This window comes from Melopsittacus undulatus, chromosome 4, assembly GCF_012275295.1.
Source record: "Melopsittacus undulatus isolate bMelUnd1 chromosome 4, bMelUnd1.mat.Z, whole genome shotgun sequence".
Classification (NCBI taxonomy): domain Eukaryota; kingdom Metazoa; phylum Chordata; class Aves; order Psittaciformes; family Psittaculidae; genus Melopsittacus; species Melopsittacus undulatus.
In genome coordinates this window covers 49,922,904-49,948,456 of record NC_047530.1, presented here as the reverse complement: position 1 = coordinate 49,948,456, position 25,553 = coordinate 49,922,904, and the positions used below count along the sequence as shown (strand labels likewise).

Sequence of the window (25,553 nt, the reverse complement as noted above, 5' to 3'; positions counted from 1 at the left end):
TTTGATGAAAGCTCTGGAAAAAGGCTGTAGTCATCAGCAATGCTGTTCTAGCAAATTGGCAGTCTTTTCAATAAGCTAACCTATAAGAACAAGCTTACCTGAGAGCCAGGGAGGACTGCCATAATGCTCACTACTTGTCATGCATCATGTACACGGTGTTGACCTCAACATTTCTATTACATTTAATGGTATGTAGTCTTCTTTATCAATGCATTACTGGAAGAAACTCAAGCAAGATCATAACTGTGATAGATGTAGGTTGAAGATAGGTATAGCAATACTAATGAGTAGGAATGCAGTATGCTGCTTGAAGCTGAATTTCACTCTGTTCTCAAAATCAAGCTTCATGGGATACTCACCTTTCTATATGAAGCCTTGCAGAACAAAGTAAGGATCTCTCACACTTGTACTTGCTGTTCTTGCAGGAGAAGAAAGGATAATACAAAGGTCCTCCTAAATACAAAGAAGGTCCTCATGATTTTTTCTGACTCAGTATGAAACATCAGACCTTACAGTGTCTGCTTCTGGTTGAGAATCCAGAGGCTGCCAAACCCGAGAGTAACAAGAAACATACATTTCCTCAGTGACAGCAAGGGATGCATGGCATTTCCTTGAATCTGCACATTTACATAGGCACCACTCCACCAAGTAAGAGGTTGTAACAATTGATGAGAGTGTATGTAAATATCATAAGCTCTAGCTTTTTGGGTAAGATCAGTGAAAAAAATAAATGGAGTTCTGCCTGGTAATGTGTAGAAGATAGATAAAGATGATGAATCACAGAAACATAGAGCAGTTAGATTTGGAAAGGACCTTAAGATCATTTAGATCTTAACATCACGAAGTTCCAATCCCCTGCCATGGGCAGGGACACCAAACTCTAGACCATGTCACCCAAGACTTTGTCCAAAAAGAAAAGCTAAAGTTCCAGCTTTGTTTGTTTGTTTTTTGTTTGTGGTTTTGTGTGTTTTTGATTTTGTTTGGGTGTTATTCTTTTTGTTTTTTTGTTTAAATTGTTTTACATTCTGCTACTTCTCAGATATCAATTTTGCTCTGCTTGTGAAACTTGAGGAATATTACCTTTTAAGTCCATGAGACTTCAGCAACTACCAGCATTCATGGGTGTATTAGTTTTATTTAAAACACATAAACATAGGAGCAGTTCAATTTGCCAGATTTCCCACAGGCGATTTCAAGGTCTCATATACCTCATATTCTCAACAAACAAGTACTTTGCTCATACTCTGCAGAGAAACTAAGATAAGTATCCTACAGACAGCTTGGCACTCACAGGCCTTGGAACAACTGTGACGTTAACTCAAACAGAATTACCTACCTCATGCCAGAATTACATCAGTGAAACAAAACCTGACCCTGCATTATTTTCACTGCTTTGGGCCACATTAAGCACCTTGATTGGTCAGAGTTTTTAGTTCTGGATAGAGCTGTCACCCTGAGAGCAGTACAGTTCTCTCAATTCACAAGAACAGTATGACTATACATACAATATGTATATTCATACACATATATCTACACAAATATGTATATACATATTTATGTATACATATATATACAAATATATATCTGTATGTGTATTTGTATGCACATATTTATGTATACTGATACAGTATGTATATACATTTATATATACAGTAAATGTTAGCAGATGGAACATATGTTGAGTCCTGTTATAATAATTAAATCATCTAGCTTATTTGGATATTTTCTTAGGAAAATACATTTGATGATTATCTTATATTTATGTTGTATTATAGATACCTAACATAGATGCATGTTTTTGTTATTCCTCCCACTGCTTGTTCTTAAATTGAACACTGAGATTCTCGATATTTCAAGTCAATAATTAAACTAGTAGAACATGTACCTGAAAGGAAAGAAGGTCTAGAATAAAAAAGATTAACAGCTTATTGACGGTACCTATTACTAATTTACCAATTACTTTAACAAAGAGGACAAGGAAGTAGTCATGCTCACAAGTGTAAGGACTAAAAAAAAAAGCTCTATCCTACTTAAGTTCTGTGAAATAGTTTTTATATTTGTTCTGTACATTCACATGTGAGATACTCACCACCTGACCCAAGGGGGAGAAAATCCAAGCTTGAGATATTAAAGATATAACTACATTGTACAGTGCAGCAATTCAGTACTATATTGTACTCAGTTTAGAAACTGAAAAGTGAAGCTGCAAATAGCAGCTGCTAAATAGAAGTAATTTAATGTTTGTTTCTCATTTTCAAACTTATTCTTCATACTTTATTACATTTAATCTTTCTGAAGAATCTCAGGGTATTAAAAGTGCATGTGCACTTAATTAAACAGTATTTTCCCTTGAAAAAACAAACCTATTCTTATTGTGGCAGTGTGACTGATAATAGCATATAGATTCAGTTATATTTAGTCACACACAAAAGCAAAAAGCCTTCAGGTCTGAATCTGTAGAGTGTATTAGGGTGAAAAACAAGGACAAAAATGTCAAATCTTTGTGAGAAGACATAGCGCTGACATCTTTATTCTACATGAAAATAAACAGAAAGTGGTCTCCAAACAGTGAAGTCTTAATATGTTAAATGACCAGCTGACAGACACATGACAGAAATGTAGCTGTCTGAGCTAAGAGGTCAAGCAGCTATAAATAGGAGTTGCAAGTTGCAGCTGCAGTTCCATCATGTATCTGTACTAGTCAAAAGAAGAGGTATGTGAAAGTGGTGCAAGTTGTTCATTCTTGCTGCAGGAGGATGAATGACTTCTCTGAATGCATTCTTCTTTACGATTCTCCATGCATAGTGCTCTCTGGTGATGGGAAAAATAGCTATGATTTCCTTTGTTCTTGAAACTTTATGCGTGGAAACCACCCTCATTAATCCCTTAATGTTTTTTACACCCTTAACTTTGTTTAATTCTCCCAATAACTTAATTTCTTTAGAACTGGAAAGAGGATTCCAAATTCCAGAATAAGGTACAAGTCATGTTTTACAAATCTGTTCTACCATGATTCAGAACTTGTAAATATCAGTTACTTTTTTTTGTGTTATTTTTTTTTAGATCCAAGTCAACCAAAATGCATAAAAAAGAAAAAGAATCAGAATGTGTCACGTAAAGGAGTAAACACAAGTATATGCTTGACCGTATTATCTTAGCAGATACATTGTATTAGCATCAGTTGCAGACTATTTGTTCTAAAATGCACACACATTAAGTGGCAAGTTTTAAACATGTGATTGCCACTGACTTCCTGTTCCCAGCTCTTAATATTTGTGCAAATACAGGTTTTATTTTACTTCCTAACCAGCAGAGGTCAAAGCTTGTATTTAATGGATTCCTAGTTCACACAAAATATTTGCTTTTCTTTCCATATCTGTTAATAAAATCTGTCTGATTATGAAATTAATAGAACTGTGATGTAACAAGTGGCAAATTATTTTTGCTAAGTCTGGTTTGAACATTAATTACAAACTACAGGTTTAGGTCAGCTGCATGGCAATTATGAGTATAGCAATTAGGAGAATTTAGGCTGTTTCCTGTTCATGTGATTTAGCAAACGGTTCTAAATAAGCTAGAAACATTTGGACCAAGTTGCTTTCATGTGTAATGCTTTCCATTCCTTTGCTCTATTATATGGAGTCAAAATGCATGCTGCACGGGAGAACTACTAACATATAATTCAGGTTAACTCCTGAATTTCCTTTTGAAAAGGAGTACCACTGAATTGGTAAAGCCTAAAAGCTGTGAAAAAAAAAATAAAAAATGGACGTGTGCTTTCCCAGATTTTTGCTGATAGGATAAAAGTTCTCCATGTTAATACAACTTGGAGAAAAAAATACGTTAGAAAATTAAAAAGAAAAAAAATGGCATCAATGTTTTCTGTTTCAGCTGAAAAGGAGGACACCGAGTTTGGAGTTAATTCAGCATAAAGTCTAATCTGTCTCTAGACTTTGCTATGAGGTCATTCTGAATAAACCTGAAGTAGCAAGAAGGAATACCTCACTTCTAGAAGCAAGTGACAGTGTATCAATGTCTTCTACTTAAACACTAGAAGATAAGTTTGGCCTTAAGAGATACTGCACAGATTTTTTTCACAATTACAGTCTTTGAGAGATGTTTAAATTAAAAAGCCATACACAAGTATCAAGAGATAGAAGACAAACATGAATAAAGGAGGTATTCCTTCTGTGGTTTCTCTCTCTGTATTGTTCTGTTCTTTCCTGTCAGCACTGTACCTAAAATGACCAGAATTTAGGAATAAGTGTTAGAACAAGGTGTGGAGCCCAGACTGCTCAAGAGTTCAGAATTCAAACCAGTTTAGGCCAGCATCAACAACACAGATTTCAGAAGCAGGAGAAGAGAGTGTGGGAGATGAGATCAAACAGCTTGCCTTCCCTATGTCCCTGTGCACAGGAAGGTATCATGTAAGAGCACACTCTCACAGTGACACACACCACACACACACACTCTCTCTGCTTTACTCCAGAAACCCTTCCAATATTTTGTCTAAGTTTGTCTTCAGGACAGTGGATATGCTTTAGAGAATTGTGGGAGTGGCAGGCTTTTTCAGCCTCTAGTGCTGGCAGGGTACGAAGACTGAATGACACCAGCCAAGATCCCCACAGCTTTAGTGTCTGACATATTCATCAAATCGAATGCCAGAGGCATAAAGCCAACACGGGGAGGTCTCAGGCCATTGTCCCAAACAAATTATAATTGAAAGATAAGTACCAATTGATTAAGTCTTTGCCACTTTGAAAGGCATGTGGTTTACATTATTTTCTAGTTTTTTCCTAACAAGTATATGGGAAAGACTTGACTTTACACTCATGTGAGTACAAAAGTGATTTTGAAAAATGTAAAAGTGCTACTTTTGGAACAGTGAAAGAGTGCTGTTAGTTGTTTCTTAGTTTGTATTTTCTTTTCATCTATATGAACTGTAAAACGAGAAACTAAATCCTCCATAATATCTGTAGATACTGTGTCTCTGTACATTGCAGCAAAAACATAATCTACAATGTTTAATGAAATTTTACATTTAAATATCTATAGTCAGATACCCAAGGACAGCAGAGCTGACTCCAACTGAGTGGCAGCCCTAACAGTCTACTAGTAGCATTCTTTTTCCTGTTTGTGTGTAACTGTGTCTGATAAACTCCAGAATTATGGGCCATTTTCTAGGTATCATGAAGGGGATTTGATGGTGAGCAAAAGAAAGTAGGAAGAATGGATTTTTTCTAAAAGTGTAAGGTGGATTACTTAGTGTGTGATAGCATGATCACACTGGGCTGCTTCTAGCCACCATTTGAGGAAGGAGTTTTAAGTGTACAAAAACACATGAAGAGGGTCATGTAGAAACACACACACAGACGAACCTAAGTGTAAGGGGGTCCTAAAAGTGAGACATAGGCTGCAGGTAAGTGCACAGCTGGTTATGATTTTGTTTGTTTGTTTGGTGAATAGTTTTCAGCCTAAACTCTCTTATTTACCACAATTGGAACATTCTCAGAATATGTATCTATTTTACTGACAGGGTTTTTTTTTTGGAAAGCATTTCGGCAGCAGAGGCAACAAGCTGGCTATGAGGTTTCTGCCTTGCTGATTGCCTGCCAGCTATTCAGGCAACTAGACAGGAGCCCTTGATCTGCGCAGTAAGCTTAGCCTAGAGAAACAGCCATGTATGCAATCCTTTTGCTCCCAAGCTAAATTACCTGAAAGAGAACAAAGAGAAACAGGCAGAAAAAATGGGAGTTTGTTTTGTTATGTCTGGAATAGTAATGTCAGTTATGCTATCTTTTGATTTATTTTGAAATAGAGGAATACTCATGAAATTATCGTGCGTAAGGTGAAGCACTAATACTTCTGCCTTTCATTCTGACTTGACTAGTCATTGCACCTCTCCTTTTCTTCCTTCCATATGTTCACAATACTGAATTTTCTCACATGTATTTTAAGAGTTTTATGTGAAATACCTAATATTGATACTTACCTTTCTTTTCTCAATTTTTCACTTAAGCTATTTTTTTATGAGAACAGAAGACCCAGACGTAAAATATCTAGTATGTGTTACAGCATAGGGCTATTCACATTCCTAAGACAAATTTGCAGTGCTGTTTTGGACAGGATAAAATTGGCTTGAAATCTCATTCATGTAGCAATTTTATTTTCCAGTTTCATGTTCTTAGGTTTTTAAACTTCTTTCCAAGTCTTTATTCATACCAGGTGTCGCGCGTCCTCCCTGGCAGAGCATGAGCTACTGCTGAACCCATGACACCAGGTATGTTCAAATATGCTAAAAAAGGTATGCTAATAGAAAATAAGTAATGTTACCTTGAAACAGTCTATAAAACAAAAAACCAAAATGAGGTTTCCCTGAAATGTCAGACTTTCCTACTGAAAGTACTACAGACATAGTAATTTATACTCCTGCAGCAAATGCTTTTTTCTTGGTCTGGAATCCTGGCTTAAAAGTAGTTGTAGATGGGTGCTTTTGATTAATTGTATTTACATCATCATTGGATGTCCTCATAAAATAACAAGTTACTTGCCAAAACATAAGTATTTAGGCTCATTCAGTGAAATTCCTTCCAGGATAGCTGAAGGTAAATCTTTAGCCTGACTCCTCATCATGTGTGTCAGCTATGAACATTGCTACAAGTATGGGGGACTGAAACCAACATTTTGGATAAGCATTTGTAATAACTCTTGCCAGCGTTTGCATTTCATGATTTCCTAAGATTCATATAATAAAGGCATAAAAGGTTTTGGTAAACATAAAGACTACAGAGAAAAGCTTGAATACATGGTAATGGAAGAGGAAAATTAGCTGTTAGGTGGTATATAAAGGCTTTGGTACCTTCTCAGACATTACCAGTGATCTTAGTTCTAAGAGGTGTTAATCTGATACCTTTAATAGCAAAAATTTCCCCAGCTCTGGAAATGAGCAAATCACAGAATGCTCATTAAAATCAGCTGTTTTCATTTATTACCGCTTGACAGAAAGATTATGTAAATATGTAACAAATTGAAATATCTATTTGACAACAGTGATGAGTTTTTTTTAATTTTTTTCTGTCAAAGATAAATTTCTGTATGACACTCTCAGTGATCAAGTTCGAGTTGGTAGCAACACTACAGGTCCTGATAATCACAGAGTAGCTACTTCTTAAAAGTATGAAAAATTAAATTCTGATTTGCATTTCATTAATAAAAACTTAGAGCAGATTTACCAGAAATTAATGTGATAAGTACAGTTGTGATATCATAATAATTATAGATATATTGTAGTATCTGTCTAATTAGTCAGACTGTTTTGAGGACTTAATATTTTTGCATTTTAATCAACATTTTCAGAAGAGACAAGTGGTACAGGGTATTTATGTGATGCCTTTTGAAAAAGGTCCTGTTCAGTCAGGAAGTCCTGGGCAGTTATGCACTTCTAAAGTATATGAACTCCTGCATCCCAGAAGGCAGCTATGTAGAAGTCACATATTAGATGTAAATATTGGAGTCAAAAGACAGTTCTCACATTATTACATTTAATTTTTAAAGTTCAGTTATTTTAACTGCATTAAGATGAATTCTGTGAAAAGGATCTGTAAGCAAAACAGAAAAAAGATGCATCAAGTGCTACAGAGTCAAAGGTAATGAGATTGTTCTTATCTTGTGGAGGACTTTAATAGTAAATGTTCCCAATCCCATTGAAACCATGGGATATGATAATGATCAGTTTTTAGATGTAGTCAAATACTTGTTGTAGAGTTCTTTTTTAAGTGTCTACAGTTTAACTAAAGAGATGATTATTTTTTTTCTTGCTTTTGTTCATTTACTTTCTTTTGTTATTAAGAAGATGAAGAAAATTTTCAACAGAAATGTTGGAATTTAGGGTCACAATTCTGTTGCCAATAACCATATACTTTGTCCTTCAGTTGCTGGAGGGGAAAAAAAAGAAAAAGAGAAAAGAAATAAAAAAAATCAGACCTTCATTTCAATTAAAATTTAATGTTTTTATTTCAATTACAACCAGGTTGAGCCTTGGCTTTAATTACATTAGAGAGCGGTCACTCTGCTTTTTCCCACCACTCAGAAGCAATAAGTCTGAAAACATGGTGAGGAGCCAGTTTTTAAGCAAAGAAATGATACCAGAGAAAGGCAAAACAATCAGAATCCAGGAAAGTAATGAATTACATAAAATAAGAATTACATAGGTGAAACAGGAAATGCTGAAGAGATTCATATGGAGATGTAATCCATACCTTGTATATTTTAAGGGAAAAGTTGTCTTCCAATTAGACTGTTTTTCCTGAACCAAGTTCTTATATTGTGTCAGTTGAGTGATGGCAGTGACATAGAGAACGTATCCAGTGTATTCAGTGTTTCACCTGTGATGTGGAGAGACCTGAGCGTTGTAAAAGAATTAGAAATTATCTTTGGGATGTTAGTAGGAAGGTGGAAATTAACTTCTCAGAGTTGCCAAAGTACCACAGTACAATAGCCATTTCCATTTTGTAACACAGATTGCCCTCTGCCATTGGTAATGGTAAGTGGTAGGCAAGAGCTCCCTTTGCAAACTCAGGAAAGAATCTGTACCATGGAAAGCCCTTTTTACTAAGACAAAATTTATCATTTTGTCTAAAATGTTATGCAAGGGAGAAATGAACACAGTCACTCAGGAGAGTAAATTAAAGTTAATGAGAGTCAACAAAAAAATCTGAGATCTGTATCTCTTTTCTTAAGTGCCTTACCATCTTCTATACACACATTCTTCCCAGCAGTTCCAGAACTCCTGCACTTCTTGCGTACTGATCCAATTTTATTCCTCTCCTTATCAGATAATGATCATAATTTGTGTATTGTCTCTTCATATCTTGCTTTTGGGTGTAATACTAAATTTGTTTAATAAATGAAGTTTAAAGTGTTTGAGCTGCTATGAATAGAAACCATTATAAAAACCTTGTGAGAATGAGAATGTACTGAAGGAGGCTTGTGTTTTCTTTTTTCTTTTCTTTCTAAATGGCATTTAGGTGTGTTGAACTTGATAAAGAGGAGATCCTGTTTGGCGGGTACTCTGCTGTTGCAATTTCTGCAAGCCATGGGAATAAGGGAGGGCATTGCAATTCTATATATAAAGCACCCAAGCTTGAAGAGGTAAGCCTAGCAAGTGGCAGCATTGGTACTGCCCATTTTGAATGCAAGTCAGTGCTGAGAAAACCTCTGCAGTTAGGGCATGCATCATGTTTCCTACAGTAGTACTGCTTATCTTCTGCAGTTTTCTGCAATCTGCTGGTAAGTCTAAGGTGCTTGGCTTTGTCTTGGTATATGATTTGAAGGAAAATACCCATGTATTGAAGCAAAGTGGGTGACTCCATTGTAATATTATAAAACGTGAGGTTCAGGTCTTGCTCTCCCACAATCATCAGAATTAAGTTTAAGCATTTTCTTCTCTCTTACTGCATCTTAAAACACAGCTGCACATTTAGTAGTACATGACTGAAATGGGACTATTTGTTCTTAACTTTTTTTAGAAGTGTGGTTACCGATTTGTTGGATCATTCCCTAAAACTGGTTTCCTAGATACAAGGAATATATTTTTAATGTATTTACATTGTGTTTCCTAGCTGCCAAGTGCCTTAATTTTTCATATTTTCAAAGTGCTCTAGTAATGTCATTGTGGAAGCTGTGTATCTTCTATGTATAGTGATGGTCAAAATCTTTTTCCTTTGTTATACAAACTGCAGAAAGTAGTAAGTATGAGCTATGTGATTGCACTACATTTTTGAAAAATTATGTGATACAAAGGATCCTGTGCTGGAAAACAAGGAAATTATTCCAGTCTAAAAATTTTACATGACTCTTAAGGTATTCCTCCATTTTATTCAATGCAATTCTTGAGTATTTTAAAGAGTTCTGTCTTTTTTTGGTCCAACCAAAATATCAGATGCCTGAGTAACTTTTTAAAAAGACTTGACAGGTAAATTAACTGACTCTGTAGCTACTCTGCCTTCTTACTCATTCCTTTTGCAATAGTGTTTTCAATGAATTCTTCGAGAGTGAACCTGATTTGCCGTGGTTTGGCAATGATTTAATTTCATCTCTTCTATATAGTCTCCATAATTATAGTTACAGTTCTGATTTCAAAAACAGGTTGAGAGCTGCTAAATAGCATAATTCACTTGCTTTAGTTTGAACAAAGTTAAATTTATTTCTTATTCATTGTGTTTGCTACATTTAATGAACCATATAGTTCAAATTGCATGAGGACACATATTACTCTTAAATCACTGACTTACTTCTAGCACTGAAAAAATTAAAATATAAATAACTCAGCCCTTTAGTAAACTCTCACAACAGGTATAACTGCACTCCCTGAATTAGCACCATTGCAATCAAGATCAAGTAAAGTACCTGACCATGGGTACTAATCCCAAATGCAGATGCTTGTAAATTCTTAATCATGACTTCATATGATAGATAAGTAGATGCAATCAGACGGAAAATTACTGTCAACTCCTACTCAGCCACAGGCTTTCTTGGCAACTGCAAATAGAGCCTCATCTATAAAGGACTCTGTTTTCTAGGATAGAGATTCACCTGAGTTTAAACACAAAAGCCTAAAAGATCTAGAAAATTCAGTGCAGTCTTCTTGCTTTGGTATGTATCAGCATTCTGGAGCCTTGAAACGCTCTGTGAGGTTGGAGTCTATGAAAACAAATAGAAGTTTCATTCTGTCAAGTAAGCTTTTTCAATCAGACAATTTTTGGAGGCATACCTGAACCATAAGAAGTTGATGTGGATGCAAGATGCTAGTCATTTCAAACTCTGGATCCAAATCGTCTCTTTAGGATGAGTTAAAGCAAGGACTCCAGTTCTCCTCTTCATGGATTTGCATCCAAATTCCATACATTGAGTCTGTCTCTAACTAGAAATGTGTTTGTTCTTTGTAAGGACATATATCTGATGTGAAATCTGATAGAAACTAGAAGACACACTTTCTCTTTTCCTTAATAACTAAAGAAAAGCAGTAAACATGAATTAGCCTGATTTAAAAACCTGCAGAAATTTAAAACCATTTAAAAACTGTTAGTTTTAGATTTTACTTAACAAGAGATGCTGGCATATTGATTACAGGCTTCAGCACTTCAGCTGTTTCAATAATCAAAACTGCATGAATCCTTATGAAATACTTGTGTAGTCATGATAGTTCTTACTAAGTATGTAACTAGGAATTTACCTTGATTTATGCTGTTCAGCCATCTTTTTTTGCTAAAGACAAAGAAATTTAATAATTTCATACAGTGGAGAAATCATCATGAATATGTGCAACTGATTGAGTATTACATTCAAGACTCTAGCACAACCCTTGCTATTAAATTTCATTTTAGGCTTATGTAGTTTATTTTAAAGCTCTTGTCTTTTCCAGAACGTCTTATTTCAACATTTCTTTTTGTCCCACATGAGAAGAAAAACTGAACCCTTTACAGAACAGAAATCTTTAATTGTTTCTGCTTGGAACTATAAAAGGTTTTAATTTCAGCATTTTACATCAAATGAAAATACTTTGTTTTCATTCATTTAGCTGTTGTGAAATACATTTATTGAAGTCATTACAACATAAAATTGTATTTTCCCATAGATAAATCTCATACTAACTGTGACATAGAAAGGAAATTATTTCGTCGCAGTAAATCAATTTCCCTGTCTGGATTGTATTGCTGTCAGACTGACCACACAGAATCTGCACCTTGACAGGTATAATTCTCAAGGCAATCAGGCCAACTAGAGCCAAATAGGAATTGAAAGTTAAACTTCCCTTACCTAAGAAAAGTAAAACTCTGTTTAAAATTCTACTGAGCAATTCAAAGTCAAATATTTCATGTCAATTCAAAATCATTCGATTTCTCAAAGGAATACAGAATACTTGCAGTAACAGAAAAATGTCAGTCAGAAAGAATTCAGTAGTTTAGAAATTATTTACCAGTAGGACAGCATTTTCAGCAGAGAATTCCTAAATGGTTGCTAGATACAACTTTTGCATAGGGCAATAACACTTGCTGCATCTATGCAATCTGTCATTTCACGTGGTTGCGAATGGTTAATAACATTGCCATAAAAATTTAATCATCTCCTCAGAATTATGTGTCAGAAAAAGAATGTAAATGCTGAGAATAATTACCATACTGTGATTAGTTTAATAGTTTGATCTGACAGGATACAGACTGATTGGCAGATATTCAGCAAATTGCCCTGTATTTGTTTTATCAGCTATTGTTTGAGCAAAACTTTACAATGGATTTCATATCCTTAATTATTTTCAGTATAACTGTTGCATGCCTCCAGTATATTTCAGAATGATTATTACATTCGATGTTTTAATCTAAATAGCAGACTTGGAGTATTTGTAACATTTTGTAACTGTTTGGCAAGCTTAGACTTATGAATTTTGAATTTTAAAAGCTTTGTAAACCAAACTCTTCTGGTCTAAAATATTTGTTCATAAAGTATTAGGCTTTTGTTTTACATGAAGTTCTCTGGATAGATCTCTCTTGAAATAATGTTTTAGACATACTTTCAATTCCTGCAAGTCAGATATCCTCTGGAGGCATCTGTTACATGCTCTCAAATTCCATTAATATTGTATTTGTAGTTTGGGATTAAACTGTAGCGATTGCAAAACTGTTAAACCAACAGTAATAGATTATTGAAGATATGGACATACCAAAATAAAGGGGTTCAAACAAGGCAGCAGCAACTCTAGGTGTGAAGAGTGTTAGCTCGATACTACTTTTTGTGGTGTACTTCTTGTGATGAATGGTTTGCTGGGAACTTGGAAGGACAGAGGAAGAAGCATGCTGTGTTTTGGAGATGCCTGCCGAGTGCAGGCTGATCAAAGAGGTTGTACTGAAACACTGGCAAAAATTCAAACAGTTATTTGCCAGTGCTAACTCATAGAGGACAAGCCAGAGTGAGCAGGATCTACAATGATTTTGAGGAGCGTGTCAGGCAATTGTGGAAGTGCTGGCCGTGCAGTGAGTCTATATTGCATCTCAACAGCTAATGAGATTGGTTTTTGCTATTTCTTTCTTGTAGAAATGTTCTTGTTTAATTTATCAAGAAGTTATTATGCTGGTAACTTACTCCATCTTAGAAAAATTGTGTTACATTGTACTCTTGAGTTTCATTTTTTGTTTATAGAGCACTGTCCCACTGCGAAGGACACAGTATCTAGGAAGAAGGTTAGAAGGAATATATCTCACTTAACTTCTGCCTTGGCATTTACGCTGCAGTTACCTAGGGTTTCCTTTACACCAATGGAGAGAAATACAATTTTTGTGTTTAATCCATTTGTTCTGTGTTAAGGGACATATTTTGCAAGTCAGATTTTACTCAGCAAATCTGTATTTACCTTCACAGCCTGTGAAGAGAATATAGAAAACTGGCTGAAATAAATGTCATTTAAAACTATTGGAACAACTGGGGTGGGAACACTTCTGTCACTGAACTTACAACCTTGATTTATTTCCCTTCTGTCTAGATATTCATTGTATACAATTCCACCAGTGCAGTATTTTAGCTCTTAAAAGCTTAGAGTAGGTTATGCAGATAGCATCCTTTAAAATAAGCATTCTTTTGAGAACAGAGGCATAGACTGACAGAGAAGTTGGAGATGTCTGTATCTCACATATATAGCAAAGGCATGTGCTGGAACTCCAAATTGCCCTCTTGTTCCTTAACTTAGCCTCACATGCAAGACAGAACATCTGTTTTCCTGCAGTCCTTGAGATATTACATGATAAATATTACATCACATCAGCAGCACAGTGTAAAACTGGCTAGAGAGTCCCTTACGGTTAGTGAGCTCCCTAGAGGCTTTTAGTGTCTTCAGAATATAAGGAACCAACAGAAGCTAGCAGAGCTTGGCCTGCATATGTGTGCAGACTTGGCCTGGTTTATGTGATTAAAGAAACCTTCTGCCATAACATTTTCTCTGTTGAAAAAGATCCTAAACATATAACAGAGAATTATATGGTTTTGACAGGATATTTGCTCCTGTTACCTAAGAAATACTGGACCTGACAAACTTTAAAAAGGAGTAGCCCATTTCTGAAGCCCACTGGATACTTTTTCTTACAGCTTGTTTTGGTTGTTGCTATCCAGTTACTTACTCTGTGGGAGCTCATTCCATGCATGCACTACCTCTGTTCCTGCACAGGGCTCACTGCTTGTAGACTGGCTGTGGCAGCCTGATTTGCCACCTGTTTTACTCTCTTTGCACTTTGGACAGGAAGCAAGCTGCTAGGTGAAAGAATCTTTGGGTATGTATGATGACACTGTGCAGTTACACGCATGCAGTAGGTCTGGGTTTGTGGTGGAAGAGGCACCATACTGTACTCCATATTTGTTAAACAGTCCTTGGCTTCTCATAACCAGAACAGGCTTTGTGAATAAGAGGTGTGTGGAAGGAAGCAGATAGCAGTTTTCATCATTCCGCCTTAACATGAGCAGCAAAAGCGAAAACTAGGCCTGGGGATTCCCTACTGTTCAGCTACAGATCCCATGATTCTTGTGAAGAACACATGGGACATTACTTCTCCCATGTTTTCCCCGTTTTGGCTGTTCCCTCCACTACTTCTATCCATATGGTGGAATAAGAATTCCAAAACACAAGGAAAGTTTTATTCCACAGATTTCTGATAAGGAACAGAGGATTCAAGGGTGAAGTGCAGGAAACCCCGTATTGTATGGGATTTCTGGCAGCTTTTGGTTGTAAAAGCTTTTGTTTGGTAGTTTTACCAGTTGTAATTTTTTTTATTACAAGATGAATTATGTGGTTTTTCACTGTAATTTCTGCTCAATTTTGTGTGGCAGGACACAATTTATATCTGCTGACACTGCTTTGACTTGTGCTATGTTTGAATATTTGTATATTTGTTTATTTATTTTTAACTTCCTTGTGCTCAGAGGATAAATTCTTCCTGTTTTGTTTTTCCTTTCACAGCTTTTGAAGGAAATTATTGGCCTCACTTTTTTCTCCAAAACCAGAAAGAATCTCTGCAAAGAAGTAAGTGCCTGACCTGGTGTTTAACGTTCATATTGCAACTCAATTCAGCATCAGTTCTGTATTGCAGAAGATGCTGTAGAAAGTGCATATTAAAAATAAGTCCTTGCCTCAAGGAGCATATGTTTTAAAGCATTAGCTTTAGAAATCCCAAATGAAGAGTTTGCTTATAAAGGACAGTAAAATAAGTTGTCTCGCTCTGGTAAGTTTTATGCTGAATGGGAAGTGCTTTTAGTATGCCATGCTGAGGTTTTGATGCCCCAGGATAGAAACTGTGAAAACGTTTAGTAGCCTACCACATTTAGAAGTTTGCTGCTGAGGTAATTGGTGTGATCTGCTTGGTTTTCATTCCTGCACTTAGGTTAACATTCTCTAAGAATTTAGGAAGTGGATTTTTCTGATGCTGCAAAATCCTGGAAATGAAATAAAGCTGATTATAGGCTTGGTCTATGAGATTGTTTAAAGATTGTAGGTTAAAACAAATTTATGTGTAAGTAAAAGATCAAAATACAGGATAGTTCTTCCTCACCTTTATAGCCAGCAGCCAGTGTGGAGTCAGGGTTTGGACAGTTCTTCAACATCCAGCTGTGCCAGCTGAAGCTATTTTTGCTGCAGTTCTGGTAGTTTCCCAGTTTTCCTTTAACTCCTAAGAATGGCCGGTGTGCATGAACTCATATCTGTAAGGAAAATTAACTCCAGCCACCTACTTACTGCACATTTGTGCTAGTCCTTCTGAGTCTAAGAAATACAAAATATAGTAAGATACCACTATCAAATAAAAATGTGTACCATGCCAAGGCATAATTAATGTATTATAGCTTTAAAGTAGTAAAAAATATAGCTATCAGAAATACTGTTAGGAAGGTAGGTATCACTAAAATGTTAACTCACGATTAAAATGGTAACATTTGACAGCAGTGATTGTGGTATTTTCTGTTACAAAGAAATTTTGCTGTGATTCTAAAGGAGGCTGGACAAGTATTTGGAAGTCAGAGCACAAAGGGGATAAGCAGACAAATCTCAGTAGCCTCACAAAACACCCTGAATTGAAAATAATTGTAGATTGAAGAGTATCTGCAGAAGCATGCATGCTTGACCTGATGGTACTCTTCCCTTTGGCAGTCTCCTAATGATCACTGCTGGAAATAACATAAGCAAGCTACATCAACACTTGGTCAGAACTAATATAACTTTTCACATGTTCTTTTCTGAAGAAATGTGAGGCACTGACTTTTCAATTTAAATTTAGTTCATTAAACATTCAGTTTTCCACATCCATGACAAGAATGAACAAATGTCATCATGATAATGTATGTACAGGTTGTGCTGTTCTTCTACTAGATCTTTTCTAAAATAAATATGTATATCAGTCCTAGTATTCTGCACAATATCATATTCTATTTACAGACATTCTTCCTAGTATTCCATAATCTTAATATTTTATGTTAAAATACTGTGCTTTACTGTTGCCTACTGTTTAAAAGCTTTGTACTGCAAAAGTTGCTTCATTTCAGTGGTTGATAGTGAAACTATTAATCTAGTTTAGGGAAAATGCAGAGATCTAGAACAAAAGAATTTTATAAAATGCAAATTTATTATAATGAGAAGCAGAGAGTTGGCTTGAATTAAGTGAATTCTCATTCAGCATATGCATGGAAAAGCTACGTGAAATTCATCCTAGAGGTAAAAATAGTTGAACTTGTGACCAGACAAAAAAAACAAAATTCAGCAACTCATCTCTGTCTTTTTCTGTTTTTACAAGAGGAACAGTAGGACATGGATATACACAAAGTAAAGGAAAATCTAGATATCATTTAATAAAACTGAACTCAAAAGACAAGTGTAGAATCTAGTGCTAAATATCTTGAGTTATTGACATTCCTGTCATATTTTTCTATGATAATATTTAAATAAAAACAAATACACTGAAAGCACACCTACATTTATCGAAAGGGGCTCCTATTGCATGCTGATCATTGTGCAGCCGCAGATAATAATTTCTTGGCACACTCTGAAAAAGCTGGAATTTGCTGGTTAGTGTCACTTAAGCACAGTATATTACACTAGCTAGTGTTGGGCATGAAGAATCAGTAACAATTAGCCAATTCCTATTTTCCAGTCAGACGTTCTGGAGAGCACAGAAGTATGGAAGAGGAGTACTTTTTGCCAACAGGTAACAGCTCACTGGGAAAGAGTATTTTCTACTTGACCTGAATAAAACCAATACCATTCTGTAGTCATTTGATCACTCTTTAAGAGAGCAGAGAATAAAAATTGCAAGTAAACTTTGCAAAACTTACCTGATACTTTATGCTTCTAAGATATATTCTAAGGTACCTGAGCCTCATATAACTCTAAAAGCAAAAATAATTAAAAAATTAATAATAACCGAGTCTGAAAATACATAACCAAGGACATGATTTTACTGACTTCAGTAATTCTGTCATTTTCAGAGGGACAGTTCAAATGCTTTAAGTAGGTATAGAAATATCCAACATTAAGTGCTAGTGTTTTTTTTTTTTTATGATTCATTTCAACCTCTAAAATCTGTCCATTTAGACGAAAAGTAATTACTTTTTAAAAATGAAAACTGATCAAAACATTCCATGTATTTACAAAGCTGGCTGGAACTTTTTCACAGAAACAGACCCAAAATAGTGGAGACTTACAAGCTGGGCTTTGAAGACTGTTTTCTGACATCTAATGATCTGCGTGTACAATGAATCATGATACAGTGATGCCATATATAGCTTTGTAAATGTGCCTGAAATGTGAAAGTTTTTTCCAGTAGCAAGTTGTCACCTCTGCAAACAGATTGTGCAGACCAGAGTAAGAAGATAAACATTTATATATTCCATGAAGGAGATGGAAGTGTCTTTCCCAAGCTAGGAGGTCTTCTCTATTTACAATAAATAAGAATATTGCTCTGACTCCCACTGCTGTTTCACTTCCTGAATTGAGATAAAAATTTGAGGTTGTAAAAAAAAAAAAAAGAGTAGGATTTTGCTGAGATAACTAATCTGAGTAGAAACTTACTAGCTTTTCTTGCTATTTATAACTGAAAGAGCAATCAGAATGAGCAAATATACTGTTAGGAGACCTAAATACACTTTTACTCTCTTTCACTTTTATAGTTCTGAGCAAGGATTCCTGTTCTACCTGGGGCGGAGGGCATTTTTCCACCTTTGATAAATACCAGTATGACTTCACTGGCACCTGCAACTATATCTTTGCAACTGTGTGTGATGAAGCCAGCCCTGACTTCAACATACAGCTCCGCCGTGGGCTGGACAAAAAAATTGCAAGGATCATTATTGAGCTGGGACCTTCTGTTGTCATTGTTGAGAAAGGCAGCATTTCTGTCAGGAATGTTGGGTAAGATTCTACCATTAATGGGAAAAAACACATTTAAAGACAGCAGAAGATTATATATATAGCAGTCACACTAAAGAAGACTACTTTGTATCAAAGATGAATTAAAAAATTACAGAGGTTGTACACCTGACAACTCTACTCCCATTTCTTCCTTTCAAGCATTCACACTCTATAGATGAGTATTACATTTGCAGTTATTTGAATCAAGTTTCTGTAGTTAAAGGGATAAACTAATAACCTTCCCAAACCAAAACAGTTCTCAGAGTGAAACTAGTCTCCTATGTACTGCCAGTTTGCATATGCATATGCCTCTGCTAAAAGAACAGCTTATACCCTTTACTAGATACTAGTTGAAATTCCCGTGTTTTGTTTAGAGTTCATGTGTTTTGAGACTTATATAACTGAACCCTCTATGCTAAAGATGACACATATATAGGTTATAAGAGGAACTTTGAACTCTACAACTAATAGAGAAATATCAGAAGGGCTCACAAAAAGGTCCTTGTGGATGAGACCACTGTCTATACATTATTCCAAAGATTACTATGTCCAGAAAACAACTGTTTTACTGAGGAATTACACTGATGGGAAACTTTGGGTTCTGCATCATTCATTCTTCTATACAAAATGATCCCATAGAAGGAAAGCTTTCATTGGAAGTTTTCAGCATTTTTATCAGATAGACAGGCTTGAATTTTTGCCTGTGAGTATATGTGGGTACAGGAAATACTTGAGTGTGGATTGTCTGTATCTTCTTATACTTATGTGGGTATAATAGCCATCATGACAAAAAGAGATCTCGAAGCTATACCTTATTTTAGCAACTTGTATTTATTAAAATGTTAATGTCCCAGGAAAACTATATAAAACTGTGGACCTAACCAGATGATCTGCATTTAAAATTTTTATCCTACATTCACAGGAGCCAAAGGCTTTGGCTGACCTGGCCTAGTGTTGCACATAACCCTTCTTCAGGTAGAAGTCTGGCCTGGGCAGCTTCAGAAGGTCCCTTCCAACCAACTTTTCTATGATTATATCACATGCTTACTGACTACTTAGCAACATATTCTTTGTCTTTAATGTTGTTAGTTTGTAGCACTAGAATTCAGCTGCAAGGATGAAAACCTAATTTTGCTACAACATTCTAATAATGGGTTTCTCTAACCTTGTCAGGTTTCAGTTACAGCAATAATTCCTATATTAACAGCCTGTAAGCTTTCCAGGTTAATCAAAATAATACTATCACACAAACTGTATTGTTACATGTTCTTGAAACATGTACGTTACCTATACCCTAATAAAACCAAACCAAGTGAAGATGCCAAGTGCTGTGCAAACATTTTCACTAACATACTGACTATGCAACTGTCTCCTTGCGATTCTTCTATGAAACTGCTGATTTTTCCATCAAGATAAATTTTAATGTATCTTGAAATGCTACGATTACAAAGTAAAGAAATCTATTTTATGTTGCTGCAAATACTCAGATTATATATGTATTAGATCCAGAAAAGATAACTAACACATGCTTAATAATGGTATGAGATGGTCAGTTTCTCTTCTTGCCTTATTACAGTGTCATTAAGTTGCCTTACACCAGCAATGGAATTCAAATAGCACCTTATGGACGCAACGTTCGTCTGGTGGCCAAACTGATGGAGATGGAGCTGGTTGTCATGTGGAACAATGATGACTATCTCATGGTTAGTAAAATATTTTCATAAAGCAGAAGAGAAAATACACACTGATTTGCTGGAATTGAGAGGATGTCTTTAAACTTAATGAGTGTTTTTTGCATGTGTTTACTATTTGGATATTTGTTCTTTTCCTGCTTCATCCATTCACCTTGAAAAAAACATCTTGGCTTTTTATATCTGCATGTACCTTTAACTTCCAGATTTGATATGTAACTAAAGTCACCAGTGTTGAGATTTATGGATGCTTTTGCAAATTTTAAACTTTCCTCAAACTATTCCAACAGCTGCAATGTTTTGCTAAAGGGCTGTTGAAGTTATTTAAAGTCGTTTAGAATTTCTTTATGCATAGTGTATGCCTTAGTCTTGTCATTTCTACTGTGCTTCCCCTCCCCATCTTTTTTTTCTTTTTCAAACATATGGTGCTTTTACCAGCTTTTTTTTTTCTATTTCTGAATCTTGTCATGTTTTCCCTCCAAAATGACTGACATATTTTAGAGGATACATTTTCTCATACATATATGAGAAATCACATAGTCTCTCTGCCACAAAAGACACTGAATTCTGTGCTAAAACAGAGAGATTGTGAGAGGTTGTATAGGAGATATATCAGCATTGCTAACAGACGTATAAGAGGAAATGCTACTGTAATTGGTACGCACTATATCCTAGTTACAATCAAATTATTTCCTCTGATCTAAGGTTTTTATAAAAAGGCATTGATTGTAGCCAATAGTAGTAGTATAACCACTTTATTCTCCAGAGCAGTAAATAATTGAATAACCTTCTGAAAACAGATATTCTTTCTGTAACTTTCAACTTCTTAAGACAATGAATCTGAAATTCATGCTCTATCAACAAAGATATGAGCAAGGAAACAGCATCATTTCCTATTCTATTTTTTCTGGTTCCTTAGGATATCTTTCCCTTCAATTCTCTGCAAATGTATTTTATTCTTTTCCTAAATTAAAAAAAATCACAATAATCACTACTTTCCTATTTGGTAAAAGAAGTTACTGCTTCCAAAATGTTTCTTCTAGCCAAGTCATTGAAATTAATGAGGAGGATCACCTTTAATTGGATCCTTGAACTGAATGTGTTTGAGAAAAGTTGTGCTTAATAGATGATTTTACTTAGGATGATCCTTTTAAATATATTGGTTTGTTTTGTTTTAGGTTGTGACTGAAAAAAAATACATGGGGAAAACCTGTGGAATGTGTGGAAATTATGATGGTTATGAATTGAATGAATTTGTGAGTGAAGGTAATCTCTAAGGACATATTGCGTGGAAGGAGAGCTAGTTAAACTGAGTCAAGTTTGAAACTGAATACTGTACTAACGTTGCTCTAACTACTCAAGTTTTTCAGAATTGAGTAAAGCACACCTATATGTCACCAACATACTTGCCATTTGATTATGCTAAACAGTAGAATTTGGTATGATGATATTATTGTGGGTTCCTCAGACAAGTGGTTAGGAATCTTATCTTTCAGGAAACTGTGATAAGGACTGCTCTCTCACCTAACTTTCAGAGCAGTCTAGTTGTATAGCAAGGCACAGTAAGTGAAATAATTATATTAAGCAGAAGTAAGAATGAGCCTACAATAAGAAGAACATAGTGGACAAGAACATTAACAAGTAGTGTTTCCCAGGAAGGATGGATCTTTAGAACAAAATAGTTGGTGCAAGGACTTTACATCAGCACTCTATGTAGTTTGGAAGGTTCACTTCAGAGTCACTCTAATCTATTGAACTAATGCCCGTTATCACTGGGAGATCATTACACATGCTCTTGGAGCACATCTTCTGCCTTATTTTTCATCTTAAAGGAATTCCACAATGGAAACAAAATTACACAGAGTGGGGATGTTCAGAAAATTAGCTTTAAAAGCACACTGCTACTCTGAACTCCAGTGCTAGTGTGGGGGCATTAAATTGCACAGTAGACTAATCTCAGATCAATACTGCCAGATACAGTTTTCTAGACACATCACAGAAAAGAGTTCTAAAAAGTATACAGTATTTTGGGGGTTGTAATGAGTTTACCCCTACATGTAAGGGAAAATGTTAGAATGGGGATGAGGAGAAGAGGCATTAATTAACAGCTGGTGGAAGATAACACAGCTGGCAGAAAAAGAGTAACAGCTGACATCATGTAAGGCAGTAGATATGATATATTAGGAAATGGCTCAGAGAAACTATCAAGGTGACAACAGTATGCTTTACTGAATAGACTCCAGGTGAAGAGTGAAACAGGTAGTTATTTATCAGATAAACTAATTAGTAGAATATTTCACAGTCAGAGTAGAATCTGAGTTTTGCTACATCACAGCAATAAACAAACAATGTCCATGTGGGCTTTTGCCTGACAAAATACAAACGTTCAATTTACAGGTAAATTGCTGGATACATATAAATTTGCTGCATTACAAAAAATGGATGATCCATCGGAGATATGCCTGTCTGAGGAGATATCAATTTCCCCCGTTCCTCACAAAAAATATGTAAGAAAGATCTTCTTTGCTTTTCTACAGCATGATTCTTAGAAGAGGTAGAAAGATAAAAACCAGTAATGGAGAGGCAGTGATTTCATAAAACTGACTTCCATGAAAATGTATAATGTCAAAATTTGTATAGAATGATATAAGAAAGGAGTTCTTTGCGTTAAAATATATTTTGAAAAAAGCCCTTGGGCTTTTTGAGGCTACATTTGTATCATTCATCTAAACCTAAGAGCACTTAGCCCACAGCTTTCTGAAATTTCATGCCAGTCATCACAGGATATTTTTGGAACCAGTCAATGAGCTTTTAATTAACTTGAGACATTGAAAAATACCTATAACATATTGCTAATCCTAATTAAGATGATCCTGTTGTTTTACCAGACATTCCCACACAGATTTTGCATTCCCACACAGATTTTACAGAATCACAGAGTGGTTTAGCTTAGAAGGGATCTCTTCAGATCATCTAGTCAGATCCCTCTGCTCAAGTAGGGTCAGCTAGAGCAGGTTGTCCAGGCCAATGTCCTAATTGGTTTGGAGTATCTCCTGTGTAGATCTACCAGGCTGAGGAAATGGAAACTGCATAGTTTCTCTCACCTATTTCTTTTTCTACCTAGGAGGTCATAAAGTCACCATGTATCTAATGGCAAGTACTCATTGCTATAGTCTGTAGAGCATTTAATTTTACATAGAGTCATCATGTTCTTTGGTTCTGTTTGTATTTCTTCAAAAGAATATGATCTGACATTGCAATTCTCAGGTAGTTGTATATAGTATATTGGTTACTAGTAATTTCAGAATTCTTATTTTTTTTTTCTCTTATAATAGGAGACTTTTCTTTTTGCCTTAATAGTTTCATCTTGTTTTTCTAGCAACCCAAGAATCTCTTAGTTAGAACATAGAAACCATTCCTCTTGCTAAAAAGTTACGATTTCATACTACAGAGGAAGAGCCAGCTAGTATTCATAGATTCATAGAATGGTTTGTGTTGGAGGGGACCTTAAAGATCATTTAGTTCCAACCCCCTGCTGTGAGCAGGGACACCCTCAGTAGATGAGGTTGCTCAAAGCCTTGTCCAGCCTGAGATTCTCCTTTTCCCAGAACAGAAAAACAGAGAAACATTAGTTTTGTGACATCCCATCTGCAAGAAGAGCAAGAATAAAGGACAGGTTTTTCTGTGGGTCATGGGAAGAAGATACTTTATTGAAGAAGCGGGTTGTAAATATTACTTGTACTCACATTGAAGAATTACTTTGATCTGATGAAGAGCTTCTATTGCCTGGGAGGTCTAATCTTTTTACATTTTTCTCTTTGAGGCCTTATACTGCAGTGGGCAATGTGATAGGCAACACAAACATATCAAAAGTTTGCTCACAGAGGAACAAACGTTGTTGTTGTCACATCGGGGATGTTTGTCCTGGAGCTGAATCTCTATGAGATTACATACTCCCTGCCTGTAGTGTTCTCAGGCACTTTCAGGGAGATTGATAGTACAGAAAGAATTAATTCATTTTTAACTTAATGAGAAGTAGAACTAATTCAACACATCAAGTCCTTCTGTTATACAACGAATTTATATTCGCTTCAATTAATGAATTTCTCATGCATTTTAAGTCAGATACATATTCTTAAACTGCAGGGGAAAACAGCAAAGAAACCAACAAGAAAATCATAACTAGCAATGATGTTATGTTGTGGTTTTCACATGGTAAAAACACTGCTAAGAACAATTTTTTTTTTTTTATTTAGGCCATGATCTGCTCTCAGCTACTTAACTTGGTATCACCAACCTGCAGTGTGCCAAAGGATGGGTTTGTCATCCGTTGCCAGCTTGATATGCAGGACTGCAGTGAGCCAGGACAAAAGAATTGCACTTGCCCTACACTGTCAGAGTATTCAAGGCAGTGTGCTATGTCCCATCAAATGGTATTCAACTGGAGAACTGAAAACTTCTGCTGTAAGTTCAACAATTTTATTCATAGGAAATTTTACTTAACCTTGCTATATCATACATACTCTGTGTAAGTATAATGATTAAGTGATAATGAAATAAACTGTCTCTACTGTCTTTTTATTTTATTTTATTTTCTGAAGAGTAACACTTTTTTGGTAAAGCCATAAGAAGGAGAGCGTGGAAATTTCAAAGAAAAAAAAAACTTTTAAAGGGCCTCTGAAGTCTTTGAACCTATTTTGCTAACAATTGCCATAGCCCCTTTTATTCACAGGAGATTTTCAGTGGTCCGTTTTCAGATGCTTGACCTTTTTAGTTACAGCTAATGATTGGGAAAAAATAAGAAACAAATCTTCTATTACTCTCCAAGCTGTATATGATTAGACACACTTTCTTTCAAGTGCCTATTTATTGTCAAAGTTCTGATTAATTTTCTTGCAGTCCTAAATCAATGTGAAACTTCAATCTATAGTCAGTGCTATGTAGCAGGATTCATTGTTTTATAAGAGAATATGCTTATCACAAAAAGAAAGTCAAAAATGACTTAAGTCTAGGTAGCTTCTAAACCAACTCACACATTAAATTAGCAGAGGTGCAGCTCATATAAAAATTTAAGAATTTAAGAATTTGTAAATCAATGCCAAATAAGCAAAGGTAATGAATTTTTTAGTCCTTATTGTTTCTTTGTCAGCCTCATCTCTTAACTATCTGTTTCCCTACCTCACTTATTTTTACTCTTTCAGATAAGATTTAATTTATCACATTTATATATGTTCTATGTTCCATATATTAAGATTTCTAGGTAGCAGCATTCTGAAAAGCAGATAATGTCTGAGAAGCAGAAGCTATACAGAAGATGAAGAGCTGTTTTCTTTAAATTATTCAAGTACTACTGATAATCTGGCTTGTGGTAGTTTATTTGGCTGCAATACAGCCTGTTTGCCATTTTTCAAGCTTCTGTAAGGAGTTTC

General features: G+C 35.4%; 1 protein-coding gene across 1 annotated transcript in view; it reads left to right on the top strand.

The window, feature by feature from the left end:
• Positions 1–25,553, top strand: part of LOC101871284 (mucin-6) — an 87,395-nt gene that overhangs the window by 41,097 nt on the left and 20,745 nt on the right. Inside the window, exons 2-6 of the mRNA XM_034061308.1 lie at positions 18,193–18,433; positions 20,010–20,136; positions 21,303–21,390; positions 22,522–22,631; positions 24,381–24,588. Of these exons, the coding sequence (XP_033917199.1) occupies positions 18,193–18,433; positions 20,010–20,136; positions 21,303–21,390; positions 22,522–22,631; positions 24,381–24,588 (774 nt within the window). The remainder of the gene's footprint in view (positions 1–18,192; positions 18,434–20,009; positions 20,137–21,302; positions 21,391–22,521; positions 22,632–24,380; positions 24,589–25,553) is intronic.